Source organism: Neltuma alba, unplaced genomic scaffold (assembly GCF_004799145.2).
Source record: "Neltuma alba isolate B1F8T4 unplaced genomic scaffold, ASM479914v2 tig00012064_pilon, whole genome shotgun sequence".
Lineage (NCBI taxonomy): Eukaryota > Viridiplantae > Streptophyta > Magnoliopsida > Fabales > Fabaceae > Neltuma > Neltuma alba.
In genome coordinates, this window is record NW_021636625.1 from 13,437 (window position 1) to 38,058 (window position 24,622).

The window sequence follows — 24,622 nt, forward strand, 5'->3', positions numbered from 1 at the left end:
CACCATCAATTTTAATATTTATGTTTTGTCTTTCCTCTGTTTCCCTGTTGTGCACCTGGTCACCAAATTGAAATCACGGGACATTAGTATTCGTACTATCACAAGCAATAGCAAAACGTTCTTTTCACATCGCCGTACAAAGCTCAGATACAGATACGCAGCTATTACTGCAATGAAAAGTAGTATTTGAATGCTTCTTTTAGGTTCATCAATTTTAACATCCTTGAGCTTTCAAGATGACAAGATGCTTCATCTTTTACTATGCTCGCCTGTGTGTGTATGTTAAGGTTGAGCCATATATATTATTGTTTCTGTATTATTTTAAATTCATGTTGAGAAACAAGTTTAATTTTTAAACGGTTAAATTAAGTGTTTGTGCTCTCTCAGCTGTAAACTATTCATAAAACAAGATGCACAATGTATGATGATCGGATATTATATTTTTAATCTCAATATCTCACAGGGGATGCCAAGGGGGATCTCGTAGTGGTCTCACTTAAGAGAACGGAGATAGACACTGTCTCTGTTGAATGATGATTATGTCTCAAAGAGGATGTGTCTTTATGACCTCGCTCTACCACAGGGCTTGAGGAGGGGCTCCTTTCTGCGATAGATCTAGATGATGAACTCGCTGAAGTTCTGCCAAGTTGAAGCTGTTCTAGAGTGGCCAGAACTTCAGACATCTGGGGTCTGATTTTGGCCTCACTAATGCACTGTAAAGCAAGAATTGCAGCTGTATAGGCTGCCCTCTGTGGATATTGCCCTTCTAACTTGGTGTCCATAATCCGGAATAACTTCCTCCTATCACCCAAATAAGGTCTTGCCCAATCCACCAGATTCTGTTCAACTCCGGATTTCGTTCGATCAATGGCACGCCGTCCTGATAGTAATTCCAATAGCACAACCCCAAAGCTATAGACATCACACTTTGCAGTCAACCAACCTGCTCATAATTTAGAGATCAATGATAGTAAGCCATTCCATATAAAAAGCAGGGGACAATTCAGGTCAGAATCCAGGCTACATTAGGCTTCTGGAACAACAGTTCTAAAGGAATCTTGATATTAACACACATCAATCTTAAGGATTGAAGTGGCCGTCATATACTGGGAAACATGCAAAGAAGTTCAATTTTTGCTTGTTTCCAATTCAAGCCTTAAAGAATTTTCCATTCATCCCCATGTCAACAAGTATCTTGGGGTGACATGCATGCAAAACACTGGCTTGGTTTCAAATATTTATAACAAGAACCAAAGGAATTCGAAAGAAATGCAAGTGAGGAAGGCGATTGAATCATACATGTTCATGGACCAAAGAAGTATGCGAGTAAACTGACTGAGAAACCAGACCTGTGAGAATATATTCAGGAGCAGCATAACCATGAGTACCAAGGACTTGAGTGGAAACATGAGTACGGTCGCCGGTGGGCCCTGCTTTGGCAAAGCCAAAGTCTGAGAGCTTTGCATTAAATTCCATTCCTGCGTTTGTAGAAAATTGACATTAAATTATTACTTTCATAGAGGCCTACATATCATTCAATCAGCCATTTAGAGAGGACAGGGGACGCAAAGATAAGGATGCATTTTGATTAAGCCCACAAAGGGTAAATTATAAAGGGGGAACTAGTTTAAGCCACGAGGAAGACAACTTTAACCTTTGTGGCCCATACTTATACATCTTGATTTTTCTTTTGATCATTATCTTTCCTGATCTGTAGAGGAGGCTTACAATCCACTTGTAAATTTATATGCATTTTTCCACCGGGCGCCACAATAGCAACGTGACTGCTTAAACAACATACCGAATCTAATAAGATGTTAGAAGCCTTGAAGTCACGATAGATAACTTGTTGTTCGGAGTCATGGAGGAAGGTAAGGCCTCGAGCAGCACCAATAGCGACTTTGATCCTTGTTGCCCAAGGAAGTGGTTGTGCCGCCCCTGCAATTTACGGTTCCAGAGTCGATTATAGCACACTTTCTGTGGCATTGTTTGAACCAGACACATGGCAATGGTCAAATATTTTGGTGGTTTGGTTTATAAGGTGTAAACTAAGTTACTTCCAGGCTAAGAGTATTATTGATTCTTTGAAAGCTATGCTGCTAGCTAAAGTGATCAACATACTGCGAAATAGATGATTCTCCAGGCTGCCTTTGGGCATGTACTCGTATACCAGAAGCCGACTATCCCCATCAAGGCAGAATCCCAGAAGTTTGACAAGATTTGGATGATGAAGTTGACCAAGATAATTGAGTTCAGACTGTAAATAAAAGAAAAATAATCCATGATGAGCACTGATCTACTTGAATGAAAAAAAAAAAAAAAAAGCAGCAACATTAAGCAAAGGAATCGACCAGCCACTCCTTATGGCCTTGAAAACCATTTGACTTAAGATTCTTTACAGCGACAGCCATTCCGGATCCAGGCATTGCAGGTCCAAGAGATTGTTCATCAATCCACCCCTTATAGACATTACCGAATCCTCCTTCTCCTAGTAGATTATCAGGACAAAAGTTTCTAGTAATATCCTTAAGCTCATTGAATGTGAAGGCTTTCAAATGTGGGGAGGATAGTATGACACCTTCCAATCTTGGAGTGGGGAGTGTCTGAGGCTTAGCTTTATCACTGTATCCTTTCACTGGACTTGAATGAGCAAATGAATGGTTGCTTCTACTAGAAACATGTGTAGTACCTGCAAAAATTTTGATTTTAATGAAAAGAAAATTCATTAGAGGGAGAGAGACACCATAAAGGAAAAAGCCATCCTCTTGAGATAAATTAAGCTAAAGCCCCCTGTGGATTAAGCATCAAAGAATAATTTTTTTTAAAAAAAAGCACGATTATGTTTCCAACAACCTGTGCGATCAAAATATAAGTAGCAGTTACCAACTTATCAAACAAATCCTCAAAAGCAAAAAAAAAAAAAAAGGAGGGAGGAGGAGGAGGAGGGCACAATAAGTTCTAATGACTTCATGCAGTGGCGGAGAAAATAAAAACAAATACTATAAAAATGGTAAAAAAAAAATGTACAGTAAGCATAATCATCAATAGGACAAATGCAAAAAAGAACAAGTACAGTTATCGAAACTGCCAGAACTGACATCACAAGACAACAAACTGGAAATGGCTATATTTCAACACAGTTAATCATTATATACATGAATTTGGAAAGTAAATACATAAAGGCAATTTGCTACCAACCAGCTAGAAAGTAAAAGCAATGTATGAAACAATCTGAATAAAATATTAAGCACTCCCAATCTGATAGGATTCACAGCCATTTGAGACACACACACACACACACTCACTCAACAAGAAGAACCCTCATAATCTGCAGGGTGGAAAACTAGTTTAACAAAATTAAAAGAAAATCATATTACTTCCTGCTTAACAAACAATGACAGCTTCAGAGAAGGCAAATAGGTTTATTAGAATGACAAAACGAAGCGCATTCAAACGTGTAACGGGTAATCAAAACTCAAAAGAAAGCAGCGAGGGACTATAATAATGGCGTACCGGAAATAGGGTGAGGGGGAGAGTATCATCAACCTTGGGACGCTGCCGAAAGCAGTTTCCCATAAGAGGAAAGTAACCTCTTGAGAAAACGTTTCGGCCTTTGTGAGAATGTCCAGATTAATTCCTAATCATCTGATTCTCCTGCATCATTCATACCCTTCTCATTTCAGAGAAGAGCGTGAAGAAGACAGCGAGAATGAGATTTATAGTTTTGCATCGTCGTTATATAGCAAACCAGAAAATTTTGAAAATTACAGATCAGGACGCATAAATGGAGAATCATGTTTCAATGATCCCAACTCAAAACAAACCACCAAGAACCTTTTTATAAATTGTTGTGTCAATTTTAATATTGCCAACGTCATTATAAAAATATAAAAAAGGTATAAATTAAGAGTTATCTTACTGGTGCATAGAATTTACTTTAATTTTCATTTATTATTACAGCAAGTACAATGCAAATAAGGCGAGTCTTATTTGTTTTTAATTTATTTGCTATACTATGCTTGGTCAAAAAAATTTATCCTTTCTCTCATTGAAGACCTTTTTTTTTCCTTTTTTTTTTTTGGAGTAAACAAAGAAACGACTTTTTCTTTATCCCATTTCAGACGTTTTAAAATCTTGCCAAATTTTTTCTTTCTATTTTATATTTATACCCACGCGTTTTGTTTTTTGATAAAGAAAATCACATTCTGTTGTCTCAGTTGATTTTTCTTTCAACAAGTATTGTTAAACAATAAAGAAAACATTATAGGATTTGTGACCAAAGAATAAATAGAACATATTTTCCCCTCTTGGTTTTTTTTGAGCCAACGAGCTCTTTTTTTTTTTTTTTTGGGGGAGAAAATCACATTCTATTGTCTTAATCCAAGTAAAAGACAGTTTTGATCTTCAATGAGGAGCTAGTATGTAAGTACACAGATTCATATATATAATAAATTTATGCTCTCGATTTTGAGTGCACTGCATGTATTCGATTACATGTTACTATAATTAATGATTATGTCAGTTGAGATTCCAAAATAAATGTTGTTTATTATCTCTCCTCTAACTATACATCGTTCTCGTTTTTAGGTCGGCACGTGGGCTTGTGAGCAATCTCACAAAACAAATAATTCACAAACTATTGAAATTAAAATGATTGTATTCATATTTAACAATAGGAAAAACGTTAAATCAAATTTGAAAGACATCTGTAATTCGCAGCCTCAAAAACTATTACTTTCATAAAGGCCTACATATCATTCAACAATGTGTGTGTGTGTGTGTATCACGTATGTTATTAGAGTTTAGAATGAAGAAAGTTAAAAATAACCGTAGACAAAGAAGATATTAATTGTCCGTGATTAAACAGTTATGTGGTTTGTAACATATTATGATATTAATGATACCTTTCAAATTAAAAGAAAGAGAGATAGATCAGAGGAGGGTTTGGAAAAAGAAGTTATGATTGATGATGCTTACGTATCTAGTACACAAACCCTAGCTAGCTAGCAGTAGTACAAAACTGCAAGAAAAACGGACTCAATTTAAGGAGAAGAAAACAGGGGGGACTACGTAGTAGGAACTCTCCTCATAATTAAGTGAAATTAAGAGGTGCTAAATTAAATAACTAAGAAAATAGATTAAGAAGAAGAAGAGTCTATTGCATAAGTAGGTTTCTAATAATGGCAGCTTGCGCGGTATCAGTTGTGGCCAAGAGCTCAGATAAGCGTTCACTTAGATCGTCCACTTCCCTGTGTAAGCTTCTTATGTAGTTACATGTCTCCTGCAACACCTTCGCTGCTGAAACCTGCATTCTCACAACATTCAACATCCATCTTATTAATAATATATATTATCTAACTAATTAGTTAATTACTTCTATCATAACAATAACCAAGTCCATGATTAGAATCTATAAGATCGACAAATAAACATGGGGTTTTTCTCCAATTCATCATGATTTTTCTGCCTTTAAGTTCTCATTCTTCTTGACAATCAAGTTTCTCAAGATGGACATTCATGATCTGTCACTAAAATTACTCTGTACTGTAAACATTGTTTTCTTGAAGTAATTTTATGTTCTTTTTATATATTACATCATCCTAATTAAGGTCTAAGGATAGCCGACTGCCGCAATGATATATAATTCAACGCGTTACATAACAGAAGGCAATTTGATTTTTTCTTGTGTTGAATAAGATCTTAGTAATGACCGATCGGAATGCAAGAACAAGGAAGTCAGAAAAAAGAGAGGGGGTTTCCAAGATATTAACTGATACAACATGTATAAATTAAACGTTCCGAGAAAAGATTCGTTTGCTTTTTTATTGAATTTTTCTTGAGAGGCGTTGAAGTTGAGGGTGTGGACCGGACTGATTAAGAGTTTTGCCGGTGTTTGCATAAAAAGGCTAAAATATGAAAACAATTACATGTTCACATAAAAATGAGGATAACTAATTGAAGGCAAAGGGAGAAAAAAAAAGTGGTGCACTGTGCCACAAGTACCAATAACAAATAGAGCATCACTTTAGAAAGTTAATCATTCATCAGTTGAAAGCCAAAGAGGAAGCTAGCAAGAAGGAAGCAGAAGAAGAAAGATGTGTTGGTATAAACCTTATCAGAACGCCTATCGCGAATCTCAGGAAGAAGCTGTTGCAACTTGGAAACAAGGTCATTGATCTGATCGTCGGTGATGTTCCTGGAGCCACTGGCTTGTCTGGACCTACTTGATCTTCTGCTAGACATCTTTTTTAATCAAGAGACACTACTACTGTGTAATATATAGCTAGCTACCAGTTAGCTGCTGAGAGAGAAGTGAAGTTATTTGTTTGGGTTATGGAAGAGAGAGAGAGAGTTTGTGCATGGAAGAAAGGAGAGAAGGTGGGGGTGTATTTAAAGAGGGCCGGGCTTAAGAGAGAGAAGAATCAGGGTTCTACCGTTCTAGAGATACGCCATATTCAGCTGGGAGTTTGGGACTCTCTTCCTTCCATGGCTTACAATACTTGTGTGAATGAGAAAAAGAGAGAGATCTGCTTTGTTCTTTTGGTTTTTTGAAACCCTCACTGCCCTTGTCAGTGTCTACACGCAGAACCATGTTATCTGTTGTCATTGTTATAATATTCCCTCCAATTTTATTCATAAACTTTGAATTTGAGAAGAAATGCAGTACATTTATATGTTTTAAATTTTTTTTTCATGTTTTCTTTAATTATTATTGCCACATGTTTTTCTTATTGCATTTCCTTATTACACATCTTCTTTCATCTTTTTTTCATTTATTATGAAGATACATTTGAAAACAAAAACATATTTCTTATTTATTTATTATTTTTAATCAATTTTAACTAACCATTATACACAAACGAGTTATTTAAATCACATAATAAGTACAAAATGGAGTATCACTTACTGGGTTTGGATCCTCTCAGAATCCATCTCCATCCTTTTCTTCTCAGAATCTCATCTCCACTATTAGATCAAATAATAGATAGTTCGGATTTAATATTTTAAAAAGTAGATGTTCATCTTCTCTCTTATTTATACGAGATTATAATAATAGTTTTATAAAGTATGAAATTTGAACCATTCATTATTTGATCTAATGGTGGAGACAGGATTCTAAGAAGAAAAGGAGAAACAAAGATACCGAGAATATCTCCTCTCATCTCTTACCACTATTTTTTTAATCTAATTTAATGGTCATTGCAGGGTGTATGCTTCCTCTGCACTCTTTACTCTCGTTTACCCCTTTATTTGCTCACACAACTACTATTATAAATTTATAATTAACCACAATACCACATCCAATTTTCTAAACCTATTGTAAATTAACAAAGATCTAAAAAAACAATTATATATGATATCCTTTAATTAAACAACCATCACCACGTATATGGTGATGTATTAATTCACATGATCTGATGTATAATCAGAGAGGTAGAAGCGTACGCCATCAACATCATATTCCTGGATTTGAGAGGCACACTGAGTATTAACTGGTTTATAGAATTCATGGGTGTAAAACTCTTTCATCACCACGTATATGGCTTTTATAAATATCTTCTATCATTATGTTTCAAATTAAATGTTGATTTTGGGAATGCTTTTATCCAGCTTATCATTTTAAAATTTGGTTTCGTTTCAAATTATGGTTACTTTAGAATTTTTTTTATGCAGCATCTAAAATCCACTATAGTAGTAGTCTTAAATTTATGTATTGTCAAATCCCAGATTTAAATCCAAAATCTCATACTTAAAGAGTCAATTTTTTTTTTCCAACTAATGCCAGTACATGCTTTTATACTATTTTCTTCTTGAAGTCCAGGCACTTGCTTAGAAAGAAAAACAATATATAAAGACATCTTATATTTTGCTTTGATATGTAAGTTATTCAAAATCATCATTACCTTCAAAGTATTTAGTGAAGAAACATTGATATTAATATTGTTGCAACTCTACTGACATATATAAATCACTTTTTTATGTTTTAACTCGAGTAAAAAAATTGCAAGTTTGTCCCTTCATGGATATGATAAATATGTGAGCTAGTTTTTTTCCCCTAAAAAAGACAATAATCTTAATCTTAATATTAGTAATAAGAAAATTTAAAGAAAATAAAGTCGCAGGAAAGTGGTGGTGGGGGACAGGAAGATTAGGGTAACGTGATCGATAAAGTTGACCGGTCAAAGCAAAACACAGTCCATGTTACGTTTTGTTATTGCTCCAACCAAGAATACAGTGACCCGCGTGGCGTCTTAATTCATCCCATAATTAATTAATTAATTACCCTTTAAAAACAAAACACGAGAAAATCTGCACTCTATTTTTTGCCCAAAAATAGAAAAGAAAAGGAATATATATTACATCTGATCATCAAAGCCAGATATCTACTACCTCCGGTCCTAATTATAAGAACCAGTTGACTAATTTGAGAAGATTAAAGAAATAAGTTGAGTTAGTTATTTGTCCTAAACAGGTGTTGTCTTTCCTAAAATATTCTTGTTAATCAAGTGTATTGACTAGAACTATCATTGTTAGAAGGGCTACTTTGAAAAAAAAAGTATAAATATGAGAGACAAAGTGGATTGGGGTCTTATATTTATGACCAAAATAAAAGTCAAATAGGGTCTTATATTAAGGACCGGAGGTAGTATATATTTAAGCTTAATTAATTAATTAATCATCAATCAATCTAAATTAATTAAAAAAAACCATGCAAACATATGGTTTCATTAAGGGATCTAATTATAATTAAGTTTTGGCCTGGTAATGGCATAATTTTTTGGGGAGGAATCAATCTAAAGGGAGCAATCTGATTGGCATAAACCAGGCGCCCACATGATTATTCATTGTCCTATTTTAAGTGCATACCTGTTAATGTAATCATAGTACACAAAATAGTATATACTCTTTTTTATTATTGTCTTCCTTCGACTTGCTCTACTGTTATATTGTCCCAACCAAGGGGTGTGTGTGTATGTATTCTTTATGAATCTGTATATGAATTGATCGCGTTTCCTAGCTATAATCTGACAATGTGTAAACGCACTTTTATGAGAGATCTAATTTTAATTTGACATTTTGTTTGATTATTTATGGGGCACTGTGAGCCGACCACACGTCTTAACATTGATTAAGGGTGTGTTTGGCAACCCTCAAAAGTGCTTCTCAGAAACACTTTTTTACAAAATGAGACAAACTCCTCCACATATTTACTTCGTAAACCATAAAAACACTTCTGAAACCATAGTTTGGTTTGCATCCAAACACCCCTTAAGTATATGTACTAAACCATTTTAAGTTAGTACCTAGTACTACCTCTTATCCTTGATATAAGGGTTAGTTGACTAATTTACATATGTTAAAAAATTAACTAAGTTAGTTATTTATAACAAATATGATTTGTCTTTTCTAAAAACCTTGCTAATTATATGTATTAACTTAACTATCATTTGATGAAAAATTTAATATGTATAACTATTATAATAACTACTTTGAAAAAAAAAGATAAATGTGAGAGACAAAATAGGCTTTGATCTTATATTTAAGACCAAATTAAATGTTAAATTAGCTTTTATATTAAAAACTGAATGTGGTATTATAAAAATAATACCCCTGTAGGTTAAGAAACTTTGATGCCTTTTAATCTCCAGGTGGATACATGGTATCTTGTGTTGGGAAGGCTTGAGACCTATGCATAGATCAACTTGCAACAGTTGCAAACTACTTGCAGTTTTGTAGTTGAGGTCCATTACGAGCCTTTGATCATAGTTAATTTACATATATCAAAGCATATTCGTTCCATTCAAGTGGTCATGATTTGGGGGGGAAAACAGAGTTTTGGGTGCAAATTATTCTGGCTCACACGCAAATTTTTATAACTTAAACTTTATCTCACACTACATCTTAACTAGCTGTTAATTGTGTTATTAAATGGAATGACGATATGCCAATGGTCCTATGTGGCCTAGTGCCACTGGGCTCTTCCATTCATGAAAAGTAGTGTGCAGTTCCATTTTGCTTACTTTTAATCTATTCACAGACTCCTCTAGTCCTATTTATAATATACGGAGAGAAAATTTTTCTTATCCTAATTATAAATCATCTTATTAAATTTTTATCATAAATGTACTATTTTACCTTTTATTTATTATAGTATAATTTTTTAAAAAAAAGATGTATATATTAAATAGAGATAAAATTGAAAAATTATTATATTTTAAATGAGAGTTAATGTAGTTTAAGATTTTTTTTAGTATATATCAACATGCCAGAAATGCCCTATAAATGGTTCCAAAAGAGTACTACTTCTTTGTGCTAGAGCAAAAAAAAAATCAAATGGAGTTATATAAATGTAAGTTTAATTTCAACAATTTCAAGGGAGCTTCTAGCATAACAAAATAAAACAAGAGGGTACTAGCCTGTCAAATATCATTGCAATCTTTCATGAGTTGCATGAATGTTAAACAAAAACAACCATTAGCCAGGCCAATAATCCTAATTAATAATATCTTATTTAATTACCAGAAAGATGATCATATTAATAAAACCTGTATGTCTTCGTACATTAAAAAAAAACTCACACAGCTGCTCTTATAGTACGTGATCACATGACATTACAAAAAGTTTAACGAATATATAGAGTGTGTGTGTGTGTGTGTGTGTGTGTGTGTGAGAGAGAGAGAGAGAGAGAGAGAGAGAGAGAGAGAGAGAATATATATATATGTATGTATGTATCTGCAGAAGATATTGATGATTTGAAGGTGAAAGAAAGAGAGGGAGCAGTGAGTAATGAAGATGAGATTGGTCAGCAAGCATCTCGGGGGCACATGACCCTGGATCCAATCAACAGCCAGGACTCTGCTCATTTCTTTATTTCCCTTTTCAGTCCTCCAAATATATAATTGACCTTACCATATGCTCTGTACTCTTCTTCACCTATTTTATATGTTATTCCATTAATCACTACCTCTATTAGATCTTTCCTTCTTATCTTCCGATCAAACAATATTATCATTCCTCTCTAACTCTTGCAGATATTTGTTTCACTCACTTATGAGTCGGTGTTCGGTGTTGTAATTCACGATGAATAGTGATGCGTAGATATTAAGTAAAAATTGTTATCATTTCACGAAAATATATGTGGTTTCATTTACTTATTGAAATGCCTTAATTAATTTAATTACTGTTGTGTGCGTGTGATTTTGGAAAGCGTAGAAATTACAACTTTTGGGGGTGTGTGTGTTTGTGATCAGTAGTCAAACGACAAGAACCACCTCTCAAATATCCATATACGAATCCATCTCCCTTCTTGATGAGCATCCCCCAAGACAGATAACAGAGAAACCCAAAAGATATTTAAAATGAGCTCAGTAATCTATAGAGAAACTTCAGGGTCTAGTGCTAAAAACAAACACCACGCGCGCACTTCATACAACATTTTTCGATTATAACAATAAAAGAACACTTAGCATTATAAGTTCGTATACTAGCTAGGTTAAGAAAAATATAGCACATGTAGGATGGTCAACGATCAAGGAAGTAAAAGAGAAAGCAACTATATACTCCTCCGGTCCTTAATATAAGACCCATTTAACTAATTGATTAGATTAAGAAAATTAGGTAAATTAGTTAATTATAAGAAATGTGACACGTTTTTCCTAAAATACCATAATCATCTTTCTTAATACCCATTCTTTCTCTTCTACTTGCTTATGGTTGAGGGAGTATCTATAGGGGTAATTTAGGAAAAAATTGATAAATATAAAAAATAGGTCTTATATTTAGGACTAAAACCAACTCAATAATTGAGTCCTATATTAAGAACTGGAGGAGTATATAGCTAGTTTAAGTTTTGGATCAGTAGTGAAAATAAATTTGGAGGCAAGGCATCTCTATCTTTATCTTTATCTTCACTCCATGCGTTGAGGGAATAAAACAAGTAATTAGTTCTAATATGGTAAGGGGACAAAGGGTTGGAATTAAAAGCCCTTTTTAAGATTTCTAGAAAGGTTCGTTAATTGGAAAAAAAAACGATAATATTATAAACTCATATCGATGATGGATGATTCCTGCGATAGAGGTAAACTAGAAGATAGAACATACATACAAACAAAAGTTAAGAAGTCGTATGTATATATGTATCTTTTGTACTCGACGAGTTTCTAGGCTTGAGTAAAACCAGTCACTTTGGGTGGTGATTTCAATTTATTTATTATGCGCTTCAATGCAAATGCCACTTAGGTTCTCTAAAACTTATCCCGAAACACAATGGGCGGGTCAATATATATAAATTTTTGACAAAGCAGCAACTTTTGAATTCTAACCATGATAATTAATTTTTGACAAAGCAGCAACTTTTGAATACTAACTATAATAGTTAATTTTGGAAGGAGAAAAAAACTCCAAGGACCACTTACATTGAACCTTCCAGCTGGTGATTAATCTGTATAGATCCATAATTAAAACATGCATGATATATATAAGAAAATGTTGGCCGTGAATAGTTTATCAGAAACTGTTATTAATAATTATTAATTAGTTGGTTCTCAAGTTCACAATATTGATCATAATAAAAAAGGGAATTGAAGGAAGCAAGTTGGAATTGATAAAATGCAAGTTGGGGATTTGGTATTTATATGTTATATTGGTTATTTCAAAGCTGGGGATTCTCTGGATATTGGGGATGGAGTTTTTAGAGTTTGTTTACATAATATTGGAGAATGACTCGCAAATGGAGACATACAGGGCCCATTTATAATAGTTTGTAAGTAATCTTTTAATTATAATTTACGAAATATGAGGTAAGTATATGAAAAAAGTTTTGTTTTGACTTACGTGAAATGTGCTTATAATCTTTTTCCTCATAATAAAGCATCAAACCCTATAGCCTTTTGGACTAAATATATAAAATGCATACTTATCTTGCAAGGATATGATTGCACCACGCCATCAAATTTTCTTCACCATGTGCGGTAGCTATATATTGATGATTCCAAACATTGAAAAATGTTTCGTAAGATATGATCATACGCAACTATAAGACAAGTTTGAACAGATCAAGAGTTTAACTGAAGACCCTGTGATTCTGGGGTTATATATATCGATCTTTTAATTTTTCACTTTTATTTAGTTCTAAGTTTTTTATCACTTCAGGTATGTTTACTTATTTAGATTAGTGGTAATAAAAGTGACTTTTATTTTATATGACTTTTGCAAACATAAATTAGGATAAAATTTAATTAATATAACGTTATTAATATTTAGATTGACTTTTATAAAAACAAAAGTTAGTTTAGCAAACTGAACTTCTCTGTATGAGCAATGAAAAAGCAAGTTTATATGTAAACTGACTGAAAAAAAAAGCATAAGTTTTATAAATATATATGATGTATTCATATGCATATTAAAATTAAAAAGTTAATATATTATTGGAAAAAAATTTGTCATTATTAAAAACCATGTAATCAAATGTGTTGAATAACTAAAAATAAAAATACATGTAACTAAGAATTGTTATTTAAAAAATTTTAAGCACTAAAAAACACTTAGTTAGATATATTAACTGAGATTTTTGTGCATATGATTATTAGTTAATTTTTTTCCTTTTAAAATGTTTTTATAAACATCAAATTATTAGGTCAAGATAGAACCCAATTAAATATCCTTATCTTTTTTTTTTTCATTCTCATTTATTTTTTCTCTTCATATGTGACTGAAAAGCAAACAATTTTAGCTTTTGATTCAGGGCAGCTTTCTTTATGAAAAGCTTATATGCTTCACTCTGATCCCAAATAAGAAATTTTAAGCTGAAGCATGTTTTACCCTTCAGATTTAAGTTTGGAATGGCCCGACATGATCCCAAGCACAGCCTAGGTTGAATCTTTGCTTATTTAAGCTAATTCCAACATGATCCCAAGCACAGCCTAGGTTGAATCTTTGCTTATTTAAGCTAATCCTTTACTCAAATGTGAACTTGATTTTTACTGTCTTTAGAGTGTATAAAAATCTTTCAGAGGCTTGTGGGTTAAATGACTTTGTAGTATTCGAATATTAGTCTTAATATTTAATCACTCTTAGTTATCTTTAAATTTTTTGATACTAATCTATGCACTATACATTTGGTGGAAGCCATTGTCTTCGGCTTGGAAGTCTTGAATATAAAAAATGTGGCTTTGTGTGCAGCACGGGCAACGAGGCTAGTTGTAAGAGAAGGGGACCATTAGATGCCGGCTGAGAAATGATTGATGGTAAGATGACATTAAATTAAGACCTACAGATCAAAAGTTAAAAGCAATAAAATAATTAATTAATTAATTGATCTTTTGTTTTTAAACTACTAAGTCACTTGTTACTCAAACCAGTATAATTTAGTTTCTGAACTTTTGACCAGCCCATAATTTAGTCTTTGAACTTTTCATATTTAATAATTTAATTTTCATCATGTATAATTTATTTTTAAATATAGCTAAAAAAATTACTTTAACACTATTAAAAGTTGCCGCATGGCATCCAAGTCGGCTTATATGAATTTGATAAATTTTTTAAAGGGGAAAACAAAGCCATCTGGCCGACATTGTCCTTTTTTTCCTTTCTCACAGACACACTTGCTCTAACTTCTTCCTCTTTTTATTTTTTTCCTCGTGATGATAGATTGAATTACAAGTATGCCAATGGTTGAAGGATCAAAAAGATTAGTTTTGCCAAAAATCAAAAAGATTAGTTTTGCCAAAAAAGAATTTGCCCTTTTTCCCAAATGAAGGAGAGGTTTAAAAAAAAAAAAAAAACAAGTAAGAAACCCAAGAACCAGAAATGAACACAGTATATCTTCACTATAAGACTTCCATTGGTCAAAGGTAAAATACCGTTTTTTAGGGAGGCAATCACGTAATGGTCTAATTTTTTGTGTTTTTATTTCTTTTCTATCAGTCAGGAAAAAAAAACTGTAGAATTTAATTTAATTTTTTTTAAAAAAAGGAAAAATTGTACTGTTCAAAACCTATTTTATTATCAATGGGATTTGTTTTTGGGGTGGGGAGTGGGGAAGGGAAAGATGAAAAAAATTTAAAAAAGAAAAGAAAAAAAAGAATGCGCACATAAGATATACAACATGTTAACGTCATGACACGTGCGATTGCATGTGCTAGAGTGTTTTTTAATTAAATTCAAAAATAAAATATTTCGTCCATGTAAATAAAACTTTGATTTCTCTGGACTCTGTCCCGCCACATTAAAAAATTGCAAAATCAAATCAAATTTATTGCTGGCAAAAAAATTAAAAAACAAATCGAAGTTATTAAATTAGCGTGAATTGGAGCTAGACAATTTCCTTCACTTTTTACCATAGTTCTAAGAATTTGGATGATATATAACGAGCTCGAACATTACCTTAATTAATGGTTAAGATATTTAAAATATTCAATTAAATGAGTAATATTCTCAACTATTCTTCCATGAAATATTATAATCTCAAATTTTCATTAAAAATATGGAGTTAGGATGGGTAAAAGAAAGAACTCATTCCACCATTTTTGTCAAAGTATAAGAAATTATATATTTTCCTTCCAGAAGAGAATGCAAAATCCAATTTTTCACAAATAAATCCGTTATTATTTGATTAAAAAAAATCCACAAGTATTTAAAAGAAATATTGTGCTCACTTTAATATATTGTACCCCAAATTTAGCATGAGAGAATACCTCATCTTTAGTCTGTTTTCACGAGCAGATGGCTAAAAGAGCCCAAACTAGACGTTGAGAGGCATGCTAATATTTTGTTTTTATTATCGCTTGTTATTTTATAAGTAAAACACGGGGCATTTTATGATGTTTTCCGTCTATATAGTGGTGCTTGATAAATCCGTCATTTTATGATTTGATTCTTTCTGGGAATGGATGTGTCAGTCGAGGCTCTTTTTTTTTTTTAGGATCCATTTTTGGTATGAGAGAAAATGAGGGGGGAATTTTAATAAGCTTGATTTAAAAAATTAAAAAGTGAAATTAAAAGCTTTTAATTAATTTCTATTACTCTTTTATATTACTTCTTCTCTTTATTAAAATCTTAAAATCCCACTTTTCTAATTTCTTAAACAGAGCTTATTAAAATTTTCATTTTCTTTCCCTTCTCTCCATTTCCCTCCCTCAAACCAAACAGTGCCTTAATAGTACTAAAAACAACAAAACCAACTAGACTAAATAAAAGAATCCTAGGGGCTGTTTGTTTTTATTTTTTGTTTTCTTATTCTCAAAAATTTTTTATAAAATTGTTTTTAAGAACAAGTTTTGGAAAGAAAAAACAAAAAATTTGGTTTGGAAAATAATTTTTAAAAAAAACATATTTGAAAAAACATATAAAAAATTACACTTTAACAAATAGTAGTTATCATCGTTAGTGATAAATAGTAAGTAATAGAGGATAAGAGAAGAAGATTTCTCCAATTTTTCAAGACAAAAAAATACAAAAATACAAAAACAAAAACAAGAAAACATGTAAAAATTGTTTTGGTTTTTTAGTTTTTAAAAACATATTATTGTTTTTTTTATTTTTTAAAACAATCAACTAAAAACAAATTACCAAACAAGTTTTTTTTTGTTTTAAAAATAAAAAATTATTTTCAAAACAAGAAATCAATAAGTTCCTAGCTTCTTCCATCAACCTTTCCTACTAAACTAGGAGGTGGTTGATTTAGAATACAAAAGTTACACTCTAAGGGTGTGTTTAGTATGAGGGATTTGAGAGAGGGGGGAGGGAAGGGGAGAAATTTTAATCATTTCTTTTTGTTTGGCAACACACAAATTTTAGAAGAGGAAGGAAATTTTTTTAAAATTTTCCCTCCCCTCTCCTCCTCAACCTTCCTACAAAAATTGGAACGATTTGGAGAGAAAGGGTAATATTTTGTCATATTGTGACTATTATACATATATTTTGTTATATTGTGACCATTATATCCATATTTTATTATGTTGTAACTATTATGCCTATATTTTAAATAAAATAAGAGCAAAATTATTCATATTAAAATATTTTTCCCTCCCCTCCCTTCTTTTTCTTATAAATCCAAACAAAATAATATTAAAATCCTTCCACTCTCCTCCCCTCCCCTTCCCTTCCCTCTACTTTCTCTCATTGAGCCAAACATACCCTAAAAGATGAGAAGGTCTAGTTAAATGGTCTGTAGTTGACAAAGACTCTCCCGGCAAATGAGATGGAACAATGGACGAGGGCTTCATTACAATTTATGTGCAAAAAAGCCTCTCTGTATCTTTCGACCATTACAAATTGAGATCATGAATGAATCCAATCAACTCTGCAATTGCCAGAAGAACATAAATTAGTTTACAGCTAAAGCCCAGAATTCATCATTCTTCTTTATCCTGCAACACTCCCCCACGATCACTCCTACCATCAGGTAGAACAGAGCCATCTACTTCAAGCTTAAAATTAATATATAGTCAAATATACAGTCGGTCAAATATAAAGTATAAACTAATTTACTGCCTCGGAGGTAAACGGAAAATTAATAAAATTCAAAAGTGTAGATTCAAATATTGTTGTTAATATTAAATTTGCAGTATCTTTTATTACTCTTTAATTTGAGTAGATCATCTTTCTTAGTTCCCTCCCTTTCTTTTTATTCCATTATTGTTGAGAAAATATCAACAGGATTAATTTAAAAAAAATTAATAAACATGTGAAATATATCTTACGTAAGACCAACCTCAACATTCAAATTAAATCCTACATTAAAAACCAGAGAAGTATTATATTATACTAATACAATTAAAATTAATCATTACGTCCTGTAGTTTTGATTTGATAATAATTCAGTTTATAATTTTAATTCAATACAATATTTTATAATTTTGACTTGGTTAAAACTCAATATCTAAAATTGAACTCAGTTGAAACTCACTTGCTGAATTTAACTCAACACAATTCAGTTACTATATTTTTAACTACTTAAAATATTAGTCACTATTTTTTTTAAAAAAATTAACTTTAGTTTCGACAATTTAAATTGTTACTCCTTGCAATTTAAAAAAAATATTATAAGAACTAAAATTATTTTTTGAAACATAAAATTCTTAATTAAAATCAAAACTATAAAGATGACTTGCATAAAATCAAATTAAAATTGAGAGACTGAATTAATTCAAACCTCAAAACTATATGGACAAATGAATAAGTTTCGCTAAAAACTTCTCTGGTCCTATAAACCCTTAAAGCCCTATCAAAAACCTCATTGGGCTGAGAAAAGAGCCTGCAAATACCCAATCTCGCCCTCCTCTAGGCCCAGTCTCGGCCGGAAAATGACGAAGTCCGGAAACGATTCCACTTTTGGTGATGACTAATGGTCACAGCAGAGATCACAAACAGAATAGAAATGTGATAAAATAGTTAATTTGATTCTAGACGGTGTCTTCCAAGGGAGGGGGGGGAAAAAAAAAGACGTGTGCCTTAGAGCTCTAACGGAAGAGAAGAGAAACAGCACTGTTGCAGATTGGGTTTCCAATGGATCATGGGATTTCAATCGTCTGACTATCCTAGTTTCTAGTGATGTACTACCTCCCGTCCTAATTATAAGAGCCAGTTGACTAATTTGAGAAAATTAAGAAAGTAAATTGAGTTAGTTATTTGTTCTAAATAGGTGTTGTCTTTTCCAAAATATCCTTGCTAATTAAGTGTATTGACTAGAACTCTTATTATTAGAAGGGCTACTTTGGAAAAAAATATATAAATATGAGAGACAAAGTGGATTGGGGTTTTATATTTAGGATCAAAATAAAAATCAAACAGGATATTATATTAAGAACTGGAAGTAGTAATACGCAGGCTTATATCTGCGATTCCTCCTGTGCCTGGTTCAGGTAATGATGTGATGACTTGGGGTAGGACAGCTCATGGCATTTTCTCGGTCAAGGGTGCTTATTATATGATTGAAGATTCCCTTCACGCAAATTTTAGTATGGTTTATAATGCTATTTGGAAATGGAAAGGTGATGAAAGAACTAGAGTTTTCATATGGATTGGTTTTAATAATAGGCTTCCTACTAATGCTTGGCGAAGTAAGCGGGCTGCAAATTCCCCCCTCGTGTCCATTTTGTAATAATGGAGTTGAAGATGTTGTGCACATTCTCCGTGACTGCAGCTATGCCACAAAACTTTGGAAAGACCTTATTTCACCCAGGTATTATAATGAATTTTTTTCTGCCCATTTACGGGATTGGATGGCCCCCAATTTGAAAAAGTGTTTGGGTAGAAATTTAGAGTGCTCTTGGAACCAGATTTGGGGTGTCACTATTTGGTAGCTTTGGAACTGGAGAAACCAATCCGTTTTCAATACTGATTTTCAAAAACCACATGAACCAAGTGCTGTCATTTTAAATATGTGAAAAAGTTATGTTATCCGCCATGATCTTTGCACTACAATGGATACAAATAATCCAAGGCATATTACTACTTGGTAGCCATCTACTGCTCACTGGATAAAAGTTAATGTAGATGGTTCCATGTCTATTAATGGGAATCATGCTGACTGTGGTTGATATATGCACTATCACTGGATATATGCACTAATGGTAAAAGTTAATGAATGAATATTCTGCTTCGCTTCCTTTGCTTCTATCATAGAAGGTATCAGAGCCTTTCTCTCCGGCCATATGGCACTGCCAAAGACTTGATCATTGACCAATCGTCTAGGTGACATTGAGCGTCGGTTGGACCAGCAACAAACCATCCTTGATTCTGTCACCACTCGTATGGAACAGTAATCATCGGATATCGCCGACCTGAAAGTGACGTTACAGGATATATCCACCAAGCTATCCAACCTGCATTCTCCATCTGCGAAACATCCGGCATCAGTCGATGAGGTTTCCCAAACCCATGCTTCCCCACGTATTCCTGCTTTTGGTTTATTCCATGAGCTGCACAACTCCGGGTCTTCGTCCAGCTACTCGATTGCCACAAAACAGAGCCGCGTTGAGTTTTCAAAGTTCGACGGCTCTGATTTCCGTGGGTGGGCATATCGAGCTCGCCAATTTTTTGAGGTAGATGGCACACCAGCTGACCAACGCATTCGTCTTCTGAGCATTCACCTTGAAGGTCATGCATTGTGGTGGCATCAAACCTTCATGCGCCACCGCTCCTTTGCTGATATTTCCTGGGTCGAGTACTTCAGACAAATGGAGATTAAATTCATCGATGTGTGAGATGAACACCCTCTCATTACACTAAAGAAGCTTCAACAACTCTCTGCTTCAGTTTCTGAATATGAGCAGCAGTTCGACGAGCTCCTATCAAAAGTTGACATTCCCGAACCCGTAGCTATCAATCTCTTTATTGGAGGTCTTCGGCCTAATATACAGAAGTTCATCCTCAATTTTGCTCCATCTACTTTGACGAGTGCAATGTCTACTGCCTGTTTGCAAGAATCAACCATTCACGCTTTGCACGAGAATGCACCGGTGTCTTATCACCGTTCAGCCCTTCCAATAGTGAGTTCTGCATCTGGGTTTCAACTGGGTTCTGCATTGGGCCTGAAAACAAGCCCATCCTTGGATGCTACAGGATTCTCCAAACCCAAATCCGTGAACCAGTCTTCGACCCAACCAAGCCTCTCTGTAGTGGCTTAATAATCCCCGATAGAGCTGGTAATATGGGTTGAACCCGCGGGTTCAACCCGCCAACCCGTCAAAAATGGCGGGTTAGGCTTGGCTAAAAGCCAACCTGCCAGTAAACGAGCCTTTTTAACCCGCACCGTCAGGCCCGCCAACCCGCGGGCTAACATGCATTTATTTATTTTTTATTTTTTTAAATTTTTTAATTATTATAATTATATTATTATATATTATATCCTATCTAAAAAAATATATAAAATACCTATATAATTTATTTGGTGCTTTTAATCAAATATTTCAAGAAAAAACAAATTTTTTTTTAATTATTTTTGAATATTATATAAGAAAAAATATTTTAAAAAATAATAAATAAATGTTGGCGGGCCAACCCACCAACCCACCTTGGCGGGTTAGGGTTGGCTAAAGCCAACTCGCCTTCAAACGAGTCTTTTTAGCCCGACTTGCCATAGGCTCAACCTGTCACGGGCCAACCCGCAACCCGCGGGTTGGCCCGTATTACCAGCCCTAATCCCCAACTACTCAATCGTCCATTTCTTCCAAACCCACCCGCCAACTCTCGAAACGGGAAATGGATGATAGGCACCGGAAGGGGTTATGTTACTGGTGTCCAGAGAAGTTCGCTCCAGTTCATCGCTGTAAGGAGTCGCACTTGTTCACGTTGGTGATTGATGAAGATGATGAGCACTTTGAGGATGCCATAGGGGTCGCCTAGATTGATGCAGTGGGGTCGATTAATGCTATTGAAGGGGATGACAGAGCCCCTACTCTGAAACTTATGGGCCAGATAAAAAACCAGAAAGTGATCATTTTAGTGGATATTGGGAGCACGCACAATGTGCTGCATACCTCTGTTGCTAAGCGACTCCAATTAAAACCCTAGGAGCGGAGTGCCATTGACTCACTGTAGCAGACTCACGGTAGGTAACTGTGTCTAAATACTGTCCAAATTTATCTTGGGATATGGGTAACTCCACCTTTGCTGCTGATTTTTTAGTAATGAAAATTGGTGGGTATGACATGATTCTGGGCACCCAATGGTTGAGAACTATAGGATGTTTTACTATGGATATTGATTTGCGGTTATTCGAATTCACTTATGGGGGCAAGAAAATTGAGTTGCATGGCCTAGGTTATGCACCCTCTCCTGTCATAACAGAGCTCTCTTCAAACCATGATATTCTCACTACTGCATGCATTTTCCTTATTAATGCATCATCCTCCTTGCACGTTGGGTTGTGTAATACTTCCCCACTTCCAGAAACGTGTCAACAAGAATTACTCTGATTATTGGACACTTATGCTGATATTTTTGAGGAACCGAAGGAACTTCCCCCTTCAAGGCCTTATGATCATGCTATTCCACTTCATAATGATAAGCCTATTAGTTGTCGACCTTACCGATATGGTCCTGCACAGAAAACAGAAATTGAGAAGCAAGTTCAAGAAATGCTTCAGAATGGCATTATTCAAGAGAGTTCAAGTTCTTTTGCAGCTCCGGTAGTCTTGGTACAGAAGAGGGAAGGTACATGGAGATTCTGTGTTGATTACAGAAGACTTAACGAGGCTACAGTGAAAAAAAAAATTCCCTATACCGGTCATTGAGGAATTGTTAGATGAGTTAACCGGTGCTGTTTATTTCTCTAAGCTCAATTTACGGTCTGGTTATCATCAAATTAGAATGAAAGGGGAAGATATTCCTAAGACAGCTTTCAGAACCCATGAGGGCCTGTATGAGTTTCTTGTTATGCCCTTTGGGCTCACAAATGCACCGGCTACATTTCAAGGACTCATGAACTATGTCTTTAAGGCATTTTAAAGGAAATTTATTCTAGTTTTCTTTGATGATATACTAGTTTACAGCAAGAACTGGAACTCCCATATGGAGCACTTGGAGCTGGCTTTATCCACCTTAAGGCAACATAAGCTGTTTGCCAAAATTTCTAAGTGTATTTTTGCTGCCACCCAAATCGACTATTTGGGTCACATAATTTCTGCAAAAGGAGTACAGGCTGACCCTAAAAAACTTGCAGCAGTCTCATCATGGCCTGTCCCTACTAATCTCAAGGAGCTGCGTGGATTCTTAGGCCTTACGGGGTATTATAGGCGATTCATTTGCAATTATGGAGCCATTAGCAAACCTCTTTCAGATTTGTTGAAGAAAGATGTACCTTTCCAATGGTCTGCTGAAACCAATGAGGCTTTTCTCTTGCTAAAAAAACTCATGATGTCTCCTCCGGTATTGGCACTCCCGAATTTCCATGAACCTTTCATTGTGGAAACAGATGCTTCTAGTACAGGATTAGGGGTTGTTCTTTCTCAAAATGGCCATCCAATGGCCTTTGCTAGCAAAGTTTTGCCCACTAAGAAGAAACTGCTTTCTGCATATCAGAGGGAATTATTGGCTATTATCTTTGCTGTTCAGCAGTGGCGTTCTTACTTGTGCAGCCATAAATTCATTATTAAGACAGATCATCTCCCACTTAAACACCTGTTGGAGCAGTGAGAATTAAATCAAGATCAGTTTAAATGGCTTCATAAATTGTGGGGCTTGAATTATGAGATTGTTTATAGAAAAGGTAGTGAGAATGCAGCTACAGATGCCTTGTCTCGGCGTGCTGAGGGATCCTGTTTGGCTTTAACTCAACCTGTTTCTCCACTTTATGAGAAGGTTCGAGACTCTTGGTTAACTGATGATCATCTTCAGAGATTAATTTCAGATCTGGAATAGGATCCTACCTCCCATAGTAAATATACTTGGCAACAGCAACTGTTAAAACGCAATGGGAGGTTGGTTGTGGGTGCTGATAGGAACCTTCCTCATGACTTGCTGACATTTTTTCATGAAGACAGCATTGGTGGGCACTCTGGCTAGCATTCTACTTTTGTGCGCATTTCTTCTTTCTTCTATTGGAAGGGGTTAGAGAAGGATGTTAGAAACTTTGTTTGTGAATGCACTACATGCCAGCGCTTTAAACCAGAATTAATTGCTTCTCTAGGATTAATTCAGCCTCTACCCATTCCGGATCATGTGTGGACAGATCTCTCTATGGATTTTATTAGTGGCCTTCCCAAATCCTATTCTAAATCTACTATTTTAGTAGTAGTTGATAGACTCTCAAAGGCAGCCCATTTCATGGCTCTCAAACACCCCTTTACTGCTGTTGATGTGGCACAAATTTTTCTGGATAATGTGGTCAAACTGCATGGGTTCCCTAAGTCAATAGTGTCGGATCGAGATCCTATTTTTTGTGGCAAATTTTGGAAGGAGCTGTTTAGGTTATATGGGGTTAAACTCCAATACTCTTCTGCCTATCATCCTCAAACGGATGGGCAAACAGAAGTTTTGAATCGTTGCTTGGAGTGCTATCTCCGTTGCATGACTGGAGATTTCCCTAAACAATGGGTTAAATGGCTGCCTTTAGTAGAACTTTGGTATAATACTACTTATCACTCTTCTATTGGCATGTCCCCTTTTGAGGCTGTTTATGGGGTTGCACCTCCGGTCCATTTGCCTTATATTGCGGGGGATTCTCCAAATGATCTAGTTGACCGCACTTGTCTATCGAGGGAGCTAGTTTTACAGCTCCTTAAACAACATTTACTAAGAGCACAGCATAGGATGGTTCGGCAAGCTAACAAAAACAGATCTGAATGTTACTTCGATATCAGGGACAGGGTCTATATGAAATTGCATCCTTTTAGAAGGAATTTACTGAACAATGCTTCCCTCCACAAGCTTGCTGCCCGTTATTTTGGTCCCTATAAGGTATTGAAGAAAATAGGGGCTGTCGCTTATGAGCTCGAGTTGCCAGCAAACACACGTATTCATCCTGTTTTTCATGTTTCACTCCTCAAGAAACATGTGGGTCCAAAGGCCCCTCTTGCCCCCTCTCTGCCACCTATTGATAATCAAGGCCACTTTATGCTTGACCCACAAGAGATTTTGGGCCGGAAGATTGTCAAACGAAACAATGTCCTTGTTACTC

General features: G+C 34.6%; 1 protein-coding gene and 1 pseudogene across 1 annotated transcript; both read right to left on the minus strand.

Annotated features, from left to right (window-relative positions):
• Positions 1–449: 449 nt before the first annotated feature.
• LOC114721747 (probable serine/threonine-protein kinase PBL18) lies at positions 450–3,576 on the minus strand (annotated as a pseudogene).
• A 1,402-nt stretch (positions 3,577–4,978) lies between these two features.
• Positions 4,979–6,249, minus strand: LOC114721740 (transcription factor PRE3-like). Its single transcript, XM_028907584.1, has 2 exons — positions 6,112–6,249; positions 4,979–5,305 (listed from the first exon to the last, which is right to left on the minus strand). The coding sequence occupies exons 1-2, from the start codon at positions 6,241–6,243 to the stop codon at positions 5,156–5,158; spliced, it is 282 nt and encodes a 93-aa protein (XP_028763417.1). The 5' UTR covers positions 6,244–6,249; the 3' UTR covers positions 4,979–5,155.
• Positions 6,250–24,622: the final 18,373 nt, after the last annotated feature.